The sequence below is a fragment of the Eschrichtius robustus genome, chromosome 21 (genome assembly GCF_028021215.1).
Source record: "Eschrichtius robustus isolate mEscRob2 chromosome 21, mEscRob2.pri, whole genome shotgun sequence".
In the NCBI taxonomy this organism is placed as follows: Eukaryota; Metazoa; Chordata; class Mammalia; order Artiodactyla; family Eschrichtiidae; genus Eschrichtius; species Eschrichtius robustus.
In genome coordinates, this window is record NC_090844.1 from 13,284,535 (window position 1) to 13,298,374 (window position 13,840).

Below are 13,840 nucleotides of genomic sequence, written 5' to 3' on the forward strand. Positions count from 1 at the left end.
GATTCAGTAGAAGCATTTAGATACAAGTCGCAAAGAACTGGACCTGTTTACTCAGGATCTGGGAGAAGGGTAGGTCTCCAGTGACGAGCACAGAAAGCGAGGCTTTCCGTGAAGCGCGGGGAGACCCAGAGTCACCAGGGCGCTCCTCGCGGAAGCAGCCAACCATCAACCCTGGCATTTCAACCACAGCACAGCAACTAGTAAAATGCTTCAGTTAATTTTTGTTCAGGGCTGGATAATTTTATGGCCACTAATTATATCTGCAGCCACCCACAGAGAGAGGCATTAAAATTAGCCCTTTGTCCTTTCACTGAAGGAACCTTTTCAAATATTAACCTAGCAATCTCCTCCAGAAGCCCCCAAGAGGTAGTAGGGAGGCGGCTAAGTCTTCATAGGCTGTTTTTTTGACATCGTGGAAGCATGAGGGGTGAGCGCCGCGGCCTTCTTTCCCAAGGTCAGAGACTGGGTGGTGGGTGAAGTCTGGGGTTCTGGAATTCACACTTGTCACTAGAAAAGACATGCCTTAAGTTCTGAGGGCAGGGCCTAGGTCTGAGGCCCCAGGTCTTAGAAAGAAGACTGACTTTGACGAGGAACCCAACAAATGTTTCCTGTTCTCAAAAAGGTCTTATCTGTGAGCCCGGTATGTGACATAAACACAGAATTTTAGTCCTATGTTTAAGAACAAGAAAAACACAGATGTGGGTGGAATTTGCTGACAGTAGAGAGTAGTGGAAAGGGGAAAAAAAGACTCCTCCAGAGTCACACCAGCCTTGGATTCTGACTACCTATGTGACCTTGAGTAAAGGCATTTTCCTTTTAAGTCTCCATCTCCTCCCTGTGAAACGGAGATAAATCTCTATCCTGTGCACAACCTGGATGAGTGAACAAGTGAAATCATCATGTAAGACACGCAGCACAACATCCAGCTCCGGGCGAGCACCTAACAGAGGAAGCCATCTCACAACAGAAACCTCCAGGGTCGAAAGGGGGAAAGTTCTGGTCCACCAGAAGAAACGATATCGCACCAGTCCAATCCCGTGACTGTGCTCTAAGGGACACACACACAAAGCCAGGCGTGATGCCCATTAAAAATTTAACTATATATCATATTCATTTATTATCAATCCACAGGATAATTTGATTGCTACATGAGCTCATAAAAGCTTTTTCACCTTTACAAAATTAAAAAAAAAAAACGTGCCACAAGGATGTAATAACAACTGCCAATAAACAAGAAAAGGAATCTTAAAATTATAAATTTGCTGTAGAAAAGATAAAAAACAATTATATTTTCTTTAGAATTTTACCTTGAATAAAATATTCCCCGGTATAAAAAATAAAAAAGCTTGCTCTGGTTAGAATTAGAGTATTTTTCTCTTCAAATCTGGGAATTTGCATAATCTCTCCATGATAGTTTTCCTTTGTACCGCGTGGCATTCAAGCATAGCAGATTAGAAAGATTTTTTTTCCTTTTTTTTTGTTTTGTTTTGTTTTTTAAAGCAGTCTTTTAAAATGGGACATCTGTGGAGAAGTTCATTTTCTTCTCCTCCTCAGGGACGTGGAACACAGCCTTTGAGGAGAGGAAAAGGAGGAAAGAAAATGAAGGGGATAGGAGGGCAGGGGAGGGGAGGGGGTGGGATGAAGGGGAGGCAAGCGAGGGGAGGGGGTGGGAGGGGAGGGGATGCAAAGGGAGAGGAGATGGGAAGGGAGGGGGTGGGAGGGGAGGGGATGCAAAGGGAGAGGAGATGGGAAGGGAGGGGGTGGGAGGGGAGGGGATGCAAAGGGAGAGGAGATGGGAAGGGAGGGGCTGGGAGGGGAGGGGATGCAAAGGGAGAGGCGATGGGAAGGGAGGGGCTGGGAGGGGAGAGGATGCAAAGGGAGAGGAGATGGGAAGGGAGGGGCTGGGAGGGGAGAGGATGCAAAGGGAGAGGAGATGGGAAGGGAGGGTCTGGGAGGGGAGGGGATGCAAAGGGAGAGGCGATGGGAAGGGAGGGGCTGGGAGGGGAGGGGCGGAGGGAAGAGAGGTGCTGACTGTGCTATGAAACAGAGCAGGATCACGAGAAGGTCTATCTGTAAGTGCTTTAAGATAAGGTGCAGAAGCAGACTGCAACGTCGCTAGTACTGCCCTATGTACATATTCACAAGAATAAAAAATTCCAGCTAGTTCACATTTTCTCCTCCATTCAGAGGCATCCGTTCCACCTTGCTGGCCTTGACCGAAGGCAATGCAGCACCTCACCGCCCGTGTGGGTGTTGGTCCTATGACGTCCTTGAACTTGAGGGAGCAGCCCTGGGAGATCCAGCAGGCTCTAGAGATATGCGTCTACCAAGGGGCTGGAGTCCTGAGTTAAAAAGAAGCTCCAGTACTGGAGTTGGACACAGCAATCAAAGTTCTATTGTCAAGGCTTTTTCCCTTAAGATTCGTCTAAAATAGGTGTCAGAAAGAAAAATATAATACAAACAAACAATAAAACAAAGCCAAGAAATCCCAACAACCACCAGGGGAAGTCGAAGGCTTAACAGCTCTTGACGCGGGCCTGGGTGATGTCGGAGGTCTTCTTGATGACGCTGGCCCGGGTCTCCCGGTCTGGCCGGCTGCTGCTGGGCGCTGGGGTCACGGAGGGGGCGAGGGGGAGGTCTGGGAACGGGGGCCAGGAGCTGTTGTAAGGCACGGGACAGCTCTCCTCTTTGATGGTGACCTGGAGGTCGGGCTTGTTGGAAGTGACGAAGGTCGCCATGCTGGGTAGCAAGTACGTGCTTCGGGTCCCCATGTTGCTGAGGTACTGTTTGCCTTCAATGTTCCTCTTCCGCCAGTGTGGTCGGCCCTTTCAAAGAAAATAATTATGATATACATTTCCTTTGCCTTCTCTTGAATGGCTTTTTAAAAAATGTGCCACTCTTCCCATGTGTTGGTGTCTGAATTTCTTAAGAGGCATGGAATAAACGAGAACCTTAGCAACTCCACACGCCTGAACTAAAATCCATTCCCAGCCATGCATGCCCCAAGCACAGTTTCTCTTCCCTTTTTATCCATGCCCATTGGCTACCTTCCAGAAATCTAGCCAAGACTGTCCTATGAAGGCAGGAAAACAAGGCAGCAACTTGGTTTCTGGTTCCCCTCTACTCCGGCTGCCCAGCCTCATGGTTAGGTAGCTTTGGGCCAGGATGGCTGGTGTGTCAGGGCGACTAAGTCCTCACAGATGGCCCGATCTGATCTTTGAGTCAAGCTGCATTTTCAGAGTGCGGGAAGCGAGGAACCCAATAAAAGACAGGGAACGCCCCTGGATTGCTTTCAAACGGGTACAGCTTAGAGCTCCAGAGTGCCTGCAAATAGCTGGCTTCAAGGGTGGCGTCATTCAGAGAAGGAGCTAGAATTCTGACCTTGAAGCATTCAGAGAAGGAGCTAGAATTCTGACCTTGAAGAAACAGGTTCCGAATGTATGTGCGCATCTACACCTACTGTCTTTTCAGAATTCCTGGACTATCCTTTAAAGTATTTAGTACATTGGGAAATGACTAATTCAGACAACCACTAGTCATAGTCAGTCTGTCTGTCTGTCTCTCAATCACTCACTCAAACACAGACACAAAGCAGGCTTCGCAGGAATGCTTCCCCTCACAGTTACAGCCATTTCCTGCTATTGTCTGAGCCCAGCCAAGAAGAGGGAGATCAGAAGCAAAGCCCCTGGAATCCGGACTGAACACATACCTGGCCCGTGGGCAGGGATCACAGGGCGGGCCGGGGGGAGGGGACACTCCAGTATCTGGGGAGCTACTTTTGCTTAGCACTTTCTGACACTGACTTCTTATCGTTGCCTTGGGCCACTTGGACCTTCTGTTTCTGCTTGTGAATTAGGATGTTTATGGCGGTAAGCATAGCAGCGTTTCTTGGCCTTTTCCTGCCGTCCTAGCCTCCTTTCTTACAGTAACATCTTACTCCCTTCCCTCCCGTTTACTTCCCAAAGCTTCATTTTGTAAGTCAAAATCCAAAAGCACTGTAAATTTTATGTGATGTATATTTTACCACCACCACCAAAAAAAATCCAAAAGTGAAACTCGTGATCAAAAGAAAAGAAACTTCACTAGCAGCAGGGAAACCGACGTGCCAGTTGGGAAGGCTTTGCCCCGGTGCCACCATGCTTACCTCCGAGCTCTCTTCATCACTGGGCACACTATCGGTAGTTTCGCTTTCTGTTCACAGAGAGAAAAACACAGGCCCATCATTCCTGCCACTCAAACTGTTTCGAGGCTCAGGCAGTGTTTAAAAAAATACATCAGCACGTCTTTCTTCAAAAGAGAAATGCATCACTAAACTCATAACCTCCGTCCCCTTGTGTCAGGTCAAACGCGTGTGCCTGGGAGATGCTAGGGCAGAATTTATAGAGTTGAACGGTGGCTCGTTTTCCCAGGGCCAGGCTGTGTTTATTTATGGCCTCTCTTCCCAGGGTGCGGTGCTGGGCCCCGGGCTGCCCATCTGCGTTCTGCCCACCCCTGCCCCCCGGCCCTCTGCTGGCTCCACGTCAGGCCCTTTCCTCACAGCTGCTCCGTCACAAGCCGCTCACTGGTCTTCTTTTCCCATTCACGGCAGTTGGTTCATTTAAGTCCCAGCCCAGCCTCCCCAGATGAGCCCCATTCTCCTCAGATCCCTCCTTTCCCTCACGGCCCTTCAGTACTTATATCCTGGATTAATGAAGTGGCATCTTCCCCCTGGGTTACTGTGGGTGCACAGATTCTAGGGTGGCTCCCGTGAGCCTCAGCTCCTGGCGTTTACCTTCTTGTGGGGTTCCCTCCTCTGGAGGGCAGGCGGGGCCTGTGACTTGCTCTGAACCAACAGAACACAGTGGAGGCGATGGGATGCACGTGATTACGTTATGTAAGCCTGCAACCTGTCTAATGAGGAGACCATCTCCCTTGCTGGCTTTGAGGAAGCCAGCAGCCATGGCGGGGAGGCTCACATGACAGACAACTAAGGACCGCTTCCAGCCAACAGCCCAACAAGAAACTGAGGCCCTCGGTTTGACAACCTGCCAGGAACTACATTCTGCCCCAAACCATGTGAGCCTGGGAGCAGATCCTCCCCGATCCCATCCTCAAATGAAACAGCAGCCCTGGACCAGACCTCAACTGCTGGTCTGTGCCGAGAATGCCCTGAGCAGAGGACCCAGCCAAGCCATGTCTGCTCTCCTGACCCTCAGAAACTGTGGGATAATAAATGTGTGTTGTTTTAAGGCACTAAGTTTGTGGTTATAGGGTCATGCAGCAATAGATAACTAACTCACTTACCATCCTGATTCATCCTGCCGCCTGTGAGACACAGAGCAAATTACTTAACTTCACTGAGGCACAGTTTCCCTATCTGTAAAATGGGAGTATAAACACCTTCCAAAGAGGATTACATAATGAGTGAGGGAAAGGCCTAGTACGGGGCCTGGAACACAGCCCACACCCAGTAAATGTTGGTGCGCCTTTGTCCTGAGCCTCATTCACCAGGGGACCTGCACCACACGCTAGGGTGACAGGGTCACAGTCACTAGCTAGTGATTACACATCACCTGTACATAGAATACAAGATTCTTTTTTTTTTTTTAAGATTCTTTTAAGTAAAAAAAAAATTTGATTTTTTTTAAAGCAAACTAATTTTTTTTTTAAGTAGAAAAATGTTAATTGTTTTAAGTACAAAATTGATGGTGTGCAGTTTTTCAGGGTTCAGAGCATTGAGAAAAATGAAAGCACAGCGGGTAGAACTTCCAAAATACACAGACCCTTAGAGAGCCCTGAGTCTGGGTCATTCACTTCGCAGACATGGCCTGAAGGGAAGCTGTATTAGTGAACGTTTTCGGGGCACGTGGGCCGGTGCTCTGCACGCAGGTCTTGTTCAGTCTCTCAAGGACCCTAAGTCAGGGAGCAGGTCCTGTCACCCCTTGATTGTGCAGAAGACCTTGTGTGTTCTTGTGCCTTCTACCCCTTCCATCCCAAACCTACAGAGGGACTGGCCTCCAGCCTCACGTCTTGCTGGTGGCACAGCTGTGGCCAGGTGGCTCCCAGCCCAGATAGAGTCCTTCTGACGGCCCAGGGCACCAGGCCCAGGCCAGGCCCTCCGTGAATTAAAGGCTAAGGAACAAACGGACAAACTGAGGCACAGATTCATCCCTCGAACAAAGAAACCGAAAGTTACTACACGGGGCCCACCCTGGGGCCTCTTTGCACGTTTCTCGGCCACTGTTCTCCTCCAGTGACTTCACCCGGGCACAAGCGATTGCCGAGCGCTGACCCCCAGCAACTAGAAGACGGGCCCGTCCACTCCTCAGACTCAGCAGACTTCCCGAAGCATCCCTAGCGGGGGCAGCGGAAGCCCGAAGAAGGCCCAACCCTAGTTGCCAGGGCAAACTGGCAACGCTGGGCACAAGAGAGGTTTCCACACAAAAACAAATTATACACAACAGCAAGGGAAAATGCCCCTCCTCACTCAAACTTCAGGCTAGCCCAGCACCCCGAGGAGGCAGGAATCAGTGCTGCCACTCCCAAGAAAAATGCGGAACAGAGATGTTGAGAAACCAGCCAAAGTCGTCGTGGACTGAGTCAGCACAGAGGAGGGAAAACAAAGCAAGCTTCTGATTCCAGGGCCCCGGGCGCTGAAGCTCTCCTGCTGCCCCAGCCTCTGGTGAAACTTCAAGATCCCCTTTCCATTTTTATGGTTAGCTTTCTTAGTGCTCTGAAGCCCAGGTTCCTCTTCCCTTCCTGTAGGTCTAGGCCCCTCCACTCCTAATGACCCTCCATAAACACCATCATCTTCTGTTCCTCTCCCCTTCACATAAAAACAAGATGCCACCAGGCTTGCTCTGGGCGCTGGAAATAGGCAAACATGAGCAGGTTAGACCAAGGTGCTGGGATTCCACGGCCCGAGTCACAGTTGCGGGAGGGGTGGGAAGGCAGACCCTGGGGAAGGCTCCTTGGTAAGGCCTGGCACGAACCATGAACAGAATCAGAATGTTAATCGCCTGTAAGCACCCAGTTTTCAACTTCAGGGAGATAGTCGGAGACAAGACAAGTGCACATGCTCTGAACTTCTGTTTTCAGCTGACACAAACGTTAGCTGAAGAGCATCGTTTCTAAAGGAAGATCAACTGCCTCTGAAGTAGTTTTGAAGACTCTTCATATTAGCAAACTGGGAGTTCTCATTTTCATTGTTTAAAAGAATGGCCTTGAGCGCCTTTAGCCTAGGAGCAGGAGATGCTTGAAGCTCTAGCCTGAGGACCCCAAACGCTTCTCTCTAGAGTAACAGTGGTGCCCCCGGCTCCCCCTGGGTCACTGGCTCAGAGCGCTTTGTCGGGGGCACTCACGCCCATTTTCCTCTGTTTTCTTGGTTTTACTCCACCATTGCCATTTCCAAGATCGGTTCTTATAGAACAAATGAATTCATGGCAGCTCCTGCTTCCAGATCAATGTTACCACCGACACGGCAACATTAGTTGTTTCATTTTTCCTTCTGATACTTTGGATTTGGTTTCGTCTTTGCTTTGAGTAGAATGGAATTAAAAACAATTTTTTGGAGTTGCTTCCCGAGCATGGTCTGAGTAAGTTGCAAGTGTTTACAGAGTAATAACAGGTACCTACGCAGTTTGTTTCATCTTTCTCATCTCCGTTTCCCGGAAAGCGACTGGGGTGAGGGGGAAGGAAGAGGTTTGGATTAGAGGACCCCGAAGATGCTTCTTCCAGAGCTGCAGTTTTGCAATGATGCTAGTCTCAGGTTCACACTCCACTCAGCCCAGTTTTTTATCGTCAGACCATCTCAGGAACATGACGGGGAGGGAGACGTCTTTTGTCACAGCCTTTTTGCGCTACGACATCCTGGTACATTTTCTGGAAGGCTCTTGTTCAACAAGTTTTATTAAGAAGATTGACAAGGATTCCTTTCCCTCAGTCATTTCCTTAATTACTTTCCCTAGAAGGCTCAATGAAGAGGTTCAAATCAGAGTCCTCTTACAGCACTTTTATCTTTGCCGCACCCAACAAAATACAAGGCTGCTACAGTTTCCAGAAGGATCCAAAGTCTTTCCCGCTGGTCACTGGTCAGAAGGAAATCTCCCTTCTCTGTTATCACCAATCAATCCTTCGTCTTATACTTTCTTCTCCATACTCTCGTTCAGCCTTCCCCAAAATACTACTGTGGCTTTCTTTCACTAAACCACCCACAACCTAATAAAATCCTGGTGCCACACAGCAGGCAAGAGGCCACTTTGCGGTAGATCTTTAAAAATAAAAATGACTCGTCTCTAGAGTTTCCCAAGGTTGGGCTTTGGGACATCCCTCCCCAGGACATAGTTTTATGAATCCAACTAGAATTTCATGTTGTCTTAAAACAATCCAATGCAAGTACGTCCACTCAAAGGAACTGTCCCTTTTCTTGCTCACCGTAATATTTAGACCATGGAGAAGACAGACTTGCAAAAATGAATGTGGTTTTTGTAATACTACTGGGATTATATTTCAGTGATCAGTGGGGGGGGCGGGGGGGGGGGGGAAATAGCCAACAGCCGCTTCCAAATACCGATTTCTAAGTGAATGAAGTGGTTTGAGGAGGCTGAAATTCAGTTCAGTAGTCCACACAAAGGGCCCCTGTCATGAAAAACAGGCAAACAGCCTATTCTCGCGGGGAACGTAAAGTTAGAAAGTGAATACCACCAAAGAGCTGCCTTTCCTAGTAGCAAGCTATGGAATCCCTGACTGAAAGATTTTAGCTACCCATGGTCAGTAACAGATAAGTTTCTCATGTGTCATAGGCTCTAGAAAAGTAGCAGCGATGACTTGTCTTGACTCTATCCAGGAAGCTTCCCTCCACAGGTTTCTAGAAAATTCAGACAGTGAAAACAATCGAAAGAACTAAAGGCCAGGCTGAAACACCAGGCTCCAACCAAACCCGCACTGCCTGCCAGCCTGGCACTAAAATCCTTCTTTTCAAATCTTGCAAATGTCCTGAAAAGGGTAATGAAATTTTCATTTCTCTCTGCATGAATCAGCTGTTCTTGGGATTCTTCTGCTAAAGCAAAATGCCAGTGCTGGCAGAACAGCAAGAAGAGGCCTTTCCAGAATCCTCAAGAAGACTTCAGAAAAGTCTAACTCAATAGATAAATAGAAAAGTCTATTCTAAAGCTCCAAGCCCTTAAGAAAAAAGAAAAAACCAAAACACTTGGGGTGTAATAATGCCTGCAGCAGCATGATACAGAGGAAAGTCACACATTTTCAGCCATCGTCAGGGAAATGTAAGCACAGTGGCTTAGTGTTGCAAGTTTCAGTTATCTCAACTGTAAAATTAGGGCATAAACATCCTGCTCTGCCTCCTTTGGCTGGTCCTTGAGATCCTGGGAGGTGGGCTGTTCTGAACGGCAGAGCCCCACACGGTCCTGCAGGGCAGCGGCGCAGTCCAAGGGCTAAGAGCAGGCCTTTGCCATCAACCACGTGTGGGTCTGACTGTGCTACGGGTTGTCCGTTTCTGGACACGCTGCTTCACCCCGCTGACCTCAGATACCTAACTTTTAAAGAGAGAATAATGACAGTACCCAGGCTGACGGGGTTATTCTCATGATAATCAAATAAGCCAATCGATTTCAAGCACTTAGCACGGTACCCTGGGTACAACAAACACGCAACAAATAGTAATTATTACGAGGACTGGCAGATATCCAAGAGGGCCTGGCACACGGAGGAGTTCAAAATATGTTTCATGAATAAATAACTGATGACAAGCTTATCCCGTCCGACAGATTATAGGCTTCTTGCAGCCAAGGTTCGTTCTCACTTTCCTTTTATGTTCCCAGCACGAAAGAAAGTCAGGACCTTGAGGACATTCTGCGAAGTGAAATAAGCCAGTCACAAACGAACGAATATTGTAGGATTCCGCTTATATGAGGTACCTAGAGTAGCCAAACGCAGAGAGACAGAAGGTAAAAGGGGGCTGGCCAAGGGGCTGGGGGAAGGGGGAGGGGGAGGGGGAGTTATTGTCTAATGGGCACAGAGCTTCAGTTGTGCGGGATGAGAAAGTTCTGGAGACGGAGGGTGGTGCTAGTTGCACAACGATGTTAAGTCACTTAATGCTGCTGCAATGTGCACCTAAAAATGGCTAAAAGTGGTAAATGTTATGTTGTGGATATTTTACCACAATTGAAAAAAATAAGTTAAAATGAAAGAAAGTTGGGGTTCAGGAAATATGAGGTTAATTTAGGGGCGGATAATTCACAAACAACTTGTCATTTGAATCAACCTAATTCTAACGCTGACTCTGTGCCACTCACTGGGGTGGTGTCCTGACTGAAGGACACGCTATTTGGCAACACATAAAGGACACTGGCAAGAATTCCTGAACTATTTATTAGAGCGACTCTGGTTACCCATGATAGGGCCTCTGCTTTTTATCTGTAATATCTGCAAGCAAGAACCCTGACTCAGAACTTATATTTCATAATTATAATTGAGTCACCAAAAGTGAAGTGGAGATCATCAGAAGGAGTGTATGAGGTGATGTAATTAACGTTGGTGGGAAAAAGGAGCCGTCACTTTATCCTGCAAGGATGGAAGAACCCACTGAACCTGGTGCTAAGCCTGTGACTGTCGGGGCCAATTCCTGCCATTCTGTGGCCATTCCCTGGGGAATTTGCAGTGGGCTCAGTCCCTGGCCCAGCTAGAAGCTGTATGAAATTGAAAAAGAAGAGGAAAATACGTGGAAGTGACAAGTAAACTTGGTGAACGACAGAATGGAACTTGGGGTCTCAAGGTTTAGTTCGAGTCCTGACCCAAACACTTACTGGCCGTGTGGCCTGGAGGAATCCCTTCTATTCCAACGAAGGAACCGGAAGAGGTGATCCCTAAGGTCCTATCCAGCTGGGTCAAACTCAGATTCCATTAAAAACATCCTTCCGAATTTCTGATAACTTGCGCAAATAAAGTAGACTCAGATGAACTACTTCCCCAAAGAAATCTTCTTATTCGTTAGTCATGCACGAACGTGTTATGGGTGATCAAGTAAAATGCTGTGACTGAGTCTTTGAATTGAGAACAAAAATATCCAAGAAGCTGTTGGTTGAGAACATTAAAGCAAGACTAGTTCCAGACAGAATAATCCTTAGGACACAGGACAGGTTCTCTGCTATGTTGGTGAAACCAGTGACCCTAGACTAAAGGACCGCCCTCCCTGGTTCCTTGCTCAGTTCCAGAGTTTCCGACCCCCCCGCTTACCTGCGTAGGAAGACACGGGGGAGATCTGCAGGGGGTAGAGCTCGCTCATGCTGACCGGCTGCTCATCACTCTCGGTGGTCACTTCCACAACTTGGCAGATGTCTGGTGGATTAGTGACAATCTCTTGATCCTCAATGTTGCTGCCCAGATGCGACTGTCCTACGACTTCAAAGAAAAGACCGCCATCATGCACCTGCATCACCTGCCTTCACAATCCTAGCACACACTCTCGAGAAAGGAAACCTCCCCCCAGAGAGGCCAAGGGTCAGATTCCTGGTCACCAAATGTCACCTGCCACGAAACAAGAACAAGCCTTAGCTTTGAGCTAATGTCCCTGGAGAAGCAACTTGCCAATAACCTGGCTCGCCAGGGCTGTTTCCAGTGTGCCTGCCAATGGTGCTTACACGAGGCAACATCCCAAACTCAACCCGGCCACAGCCAAGGCTGCAGGACGAGAGCTGCATCCAGACCTAGCCCCAGGGCCAGAGAGATAAACAGCGCTTTGAACCTGACCCATTTCTGTTCTCTGCTCTTGCTCTAAAGGAAGCTGCTGTGCTAGTTTCTGGGTCCTGGGGTCCAGAGAGACATCACCAAACCTTCATGATGAGGAAGGACCACCAAAATCCACCCTATTGCGTCATTTCTAGCCGTGGGATGCTCCTTCCATACTCCCAGCCCTCCTCCTCCTCTGCAGACAATGGATGTCATATCAAAACAATGCAAAAGAAGGCTTTCCCAATTCTAACACACCTTCGGAGCATCAATTCCTCAAAACGCTGATAATATGAATTCCGGCCACCCTGCCTCTGAATCCTGACTCAACTTGTTTTTAATTAAACTTTTCAGTCTGAGATCATTGTAGATTCATGTGCAGTTGTAAGAAATAATACACAGATCCCGCGTGCCCTTTACCCATGTGCAAAACTATCATACAGTATCAGGATATTGACATTGACCATCGATGCATCTTGTTCAGATTTCCTCCGTTTCACTTGTACTCCTTCGTGTGTGTGTGTTTGTGTGTGTACTTAGTTCTGTGCAATTTCATCACATACGCGGTTTCACGTACCCACCTCCGCAGTCAACACACCAGTCTCATGAGCACAAGCATCTTCTGTGACTGTATCCACCTTCCTGCAGCCTCCTCCCCTGGTCTCTAACCCCTGACAACCACTCATCTGTTTCCCATTTCTATAATTTTTGTCATTTCAAGGACGCTTCATAAATGGACTCACAGTAACCCTTTGAGATGGGCTGTTTTCACTCAGCAGAATTCCCTGGAGATTCACCCAAGTTTTTGTGTGTATCAGTAGGAACTGTAGGTTCCTTCAATTGGAGGAACCCAATTCAATTCACCCATTGAAGGAATTGTAGGTTCCTTTCCATTCTTTGGCTATTACAAATAAGGCTGCTATGAACATTCATGCACAGGTTTTATCTGAACATAAGTTTCCATTTCTCTGGGACAAATGCCCAAGAGTGTAATTGCTGGATCACATGGTAATTATATGTTTAGTTTTACAAGAAACTGCTAAACGAGTGTCCAGAGTGGCTATACCATATTACATTCCTACCAGCAATGTATGGACAAGCTAATTTATGCACATTTTAGCCAGCTTTTGGTGTTGTCACTGCTTTTTGACTTTAAGTCATTCTGATAGATGTCTGGTGATACCTCATCTTTGTTTTAATTTGAATGCCCCTAATGCCCTGTCCTACTTTCAAACAGAGCTGACCTTATACTTCTGTTGACAACTGATTGGCTGGAATATCCCTGAAAACTGGCACCCATAAACAAATGGGACCAACAATGTTTTCCCAAGGGCCTCTCTCAAAGCACTTTGCCCTCATAATCAATGTTTTACTCATGCCTGTATAAGTTATTTTAACATTTCAACACATGAGAATGACAGGGAAAGCGTCATTATCCTGTTATAAATGAAGAGTGTCAAGCACAGAGAAGTACAGTCGCTTGTCCAAAGTCACACAGCGTGGATTATGGGCAGTGCTCTACGTCCCCAGCCACCTGTAGAATGTTCAGATTAGGCGGGAAGGCGGCCACATTCCAGTCTCCTTGAGAAGTTAGCATCATGGGCCAGTTCCTGTTTTCACTGCTCAAAGTATAATATTTTGATTACTCAAGTATTTCTGCTTATACGTGGGTTTCTGTTTTAATTACTTGAAGGGGGGTGATGAAGTGACTAAGCATTAAGGCAGGGAGAACATTACCTGATTTCTACTCAGGTAAGGTTTTAGAAGGCAGTGAGAATTCATGGATTTTCTAGCAAAGAAAAGAAAAGCACCGAAGAGACTGGGAAAGGAGATTTGGGGATGTGATAAAAGACTCCACAAAGCCACAGCATACAGAATGGAAGGGAAACTGGATGCCGTGTGGGTTTTCCTGGAGGGGATAAAATTAAAGAAAAGGAAGGCAGGCTAAATATGGCAGGCAGACTCCCAAATTCTTATTTTATCCTTTGGACTATACTACTTGAGCCCGAGAGCATCAATTATGCAGCTCACCAGACACAGACTGAGCGCTGACACTGACCTCTCTCAAGTTTCTTCTGCCTCCTCTCCCAAGTAAAATAAGACGGCAGGAAAACAAGAT

The 13,840-nt window shown here is 47.5% G+C and overlaps 1 protein-coding gene across 4 annotated transcripts in view; it reads right to left on the minus strand.

The window, feature by feature from the left end:
• Positions 1-1,108: 1,108 nt before the first annotated feature.
• Positions 1,109-13,840, minus strand: part of IRF2 (interferon regulatory factor 2) — a 104,758-nt gene continuing 92,026 nt past the window's right edge. For all 4 annotated transcript variants that reach the window (XM_068532007.1, XM_068532004.1, XM_068532005.1 and 1 more), the window contains exons 7-9: positions 11,230-11,394; positions 4,145-4,191; positions 1,109-2,825 (exon numbers count right to left, since the gene is read on the minus strand). In XM_068532007.1, the coding sequence (XP_068388108.1) occupies positions 2,517-2,825; positions 4,145-4,191; positions 11,230-11,394 (521 nt within the window). In that variant the 3' untranslated portion in view covers positions 1,109-2,516. The remainder of the gene's footprint in view (positions 2,826-4,144; positions 4,192-11,229; positions 11,395-13,840) is intronic.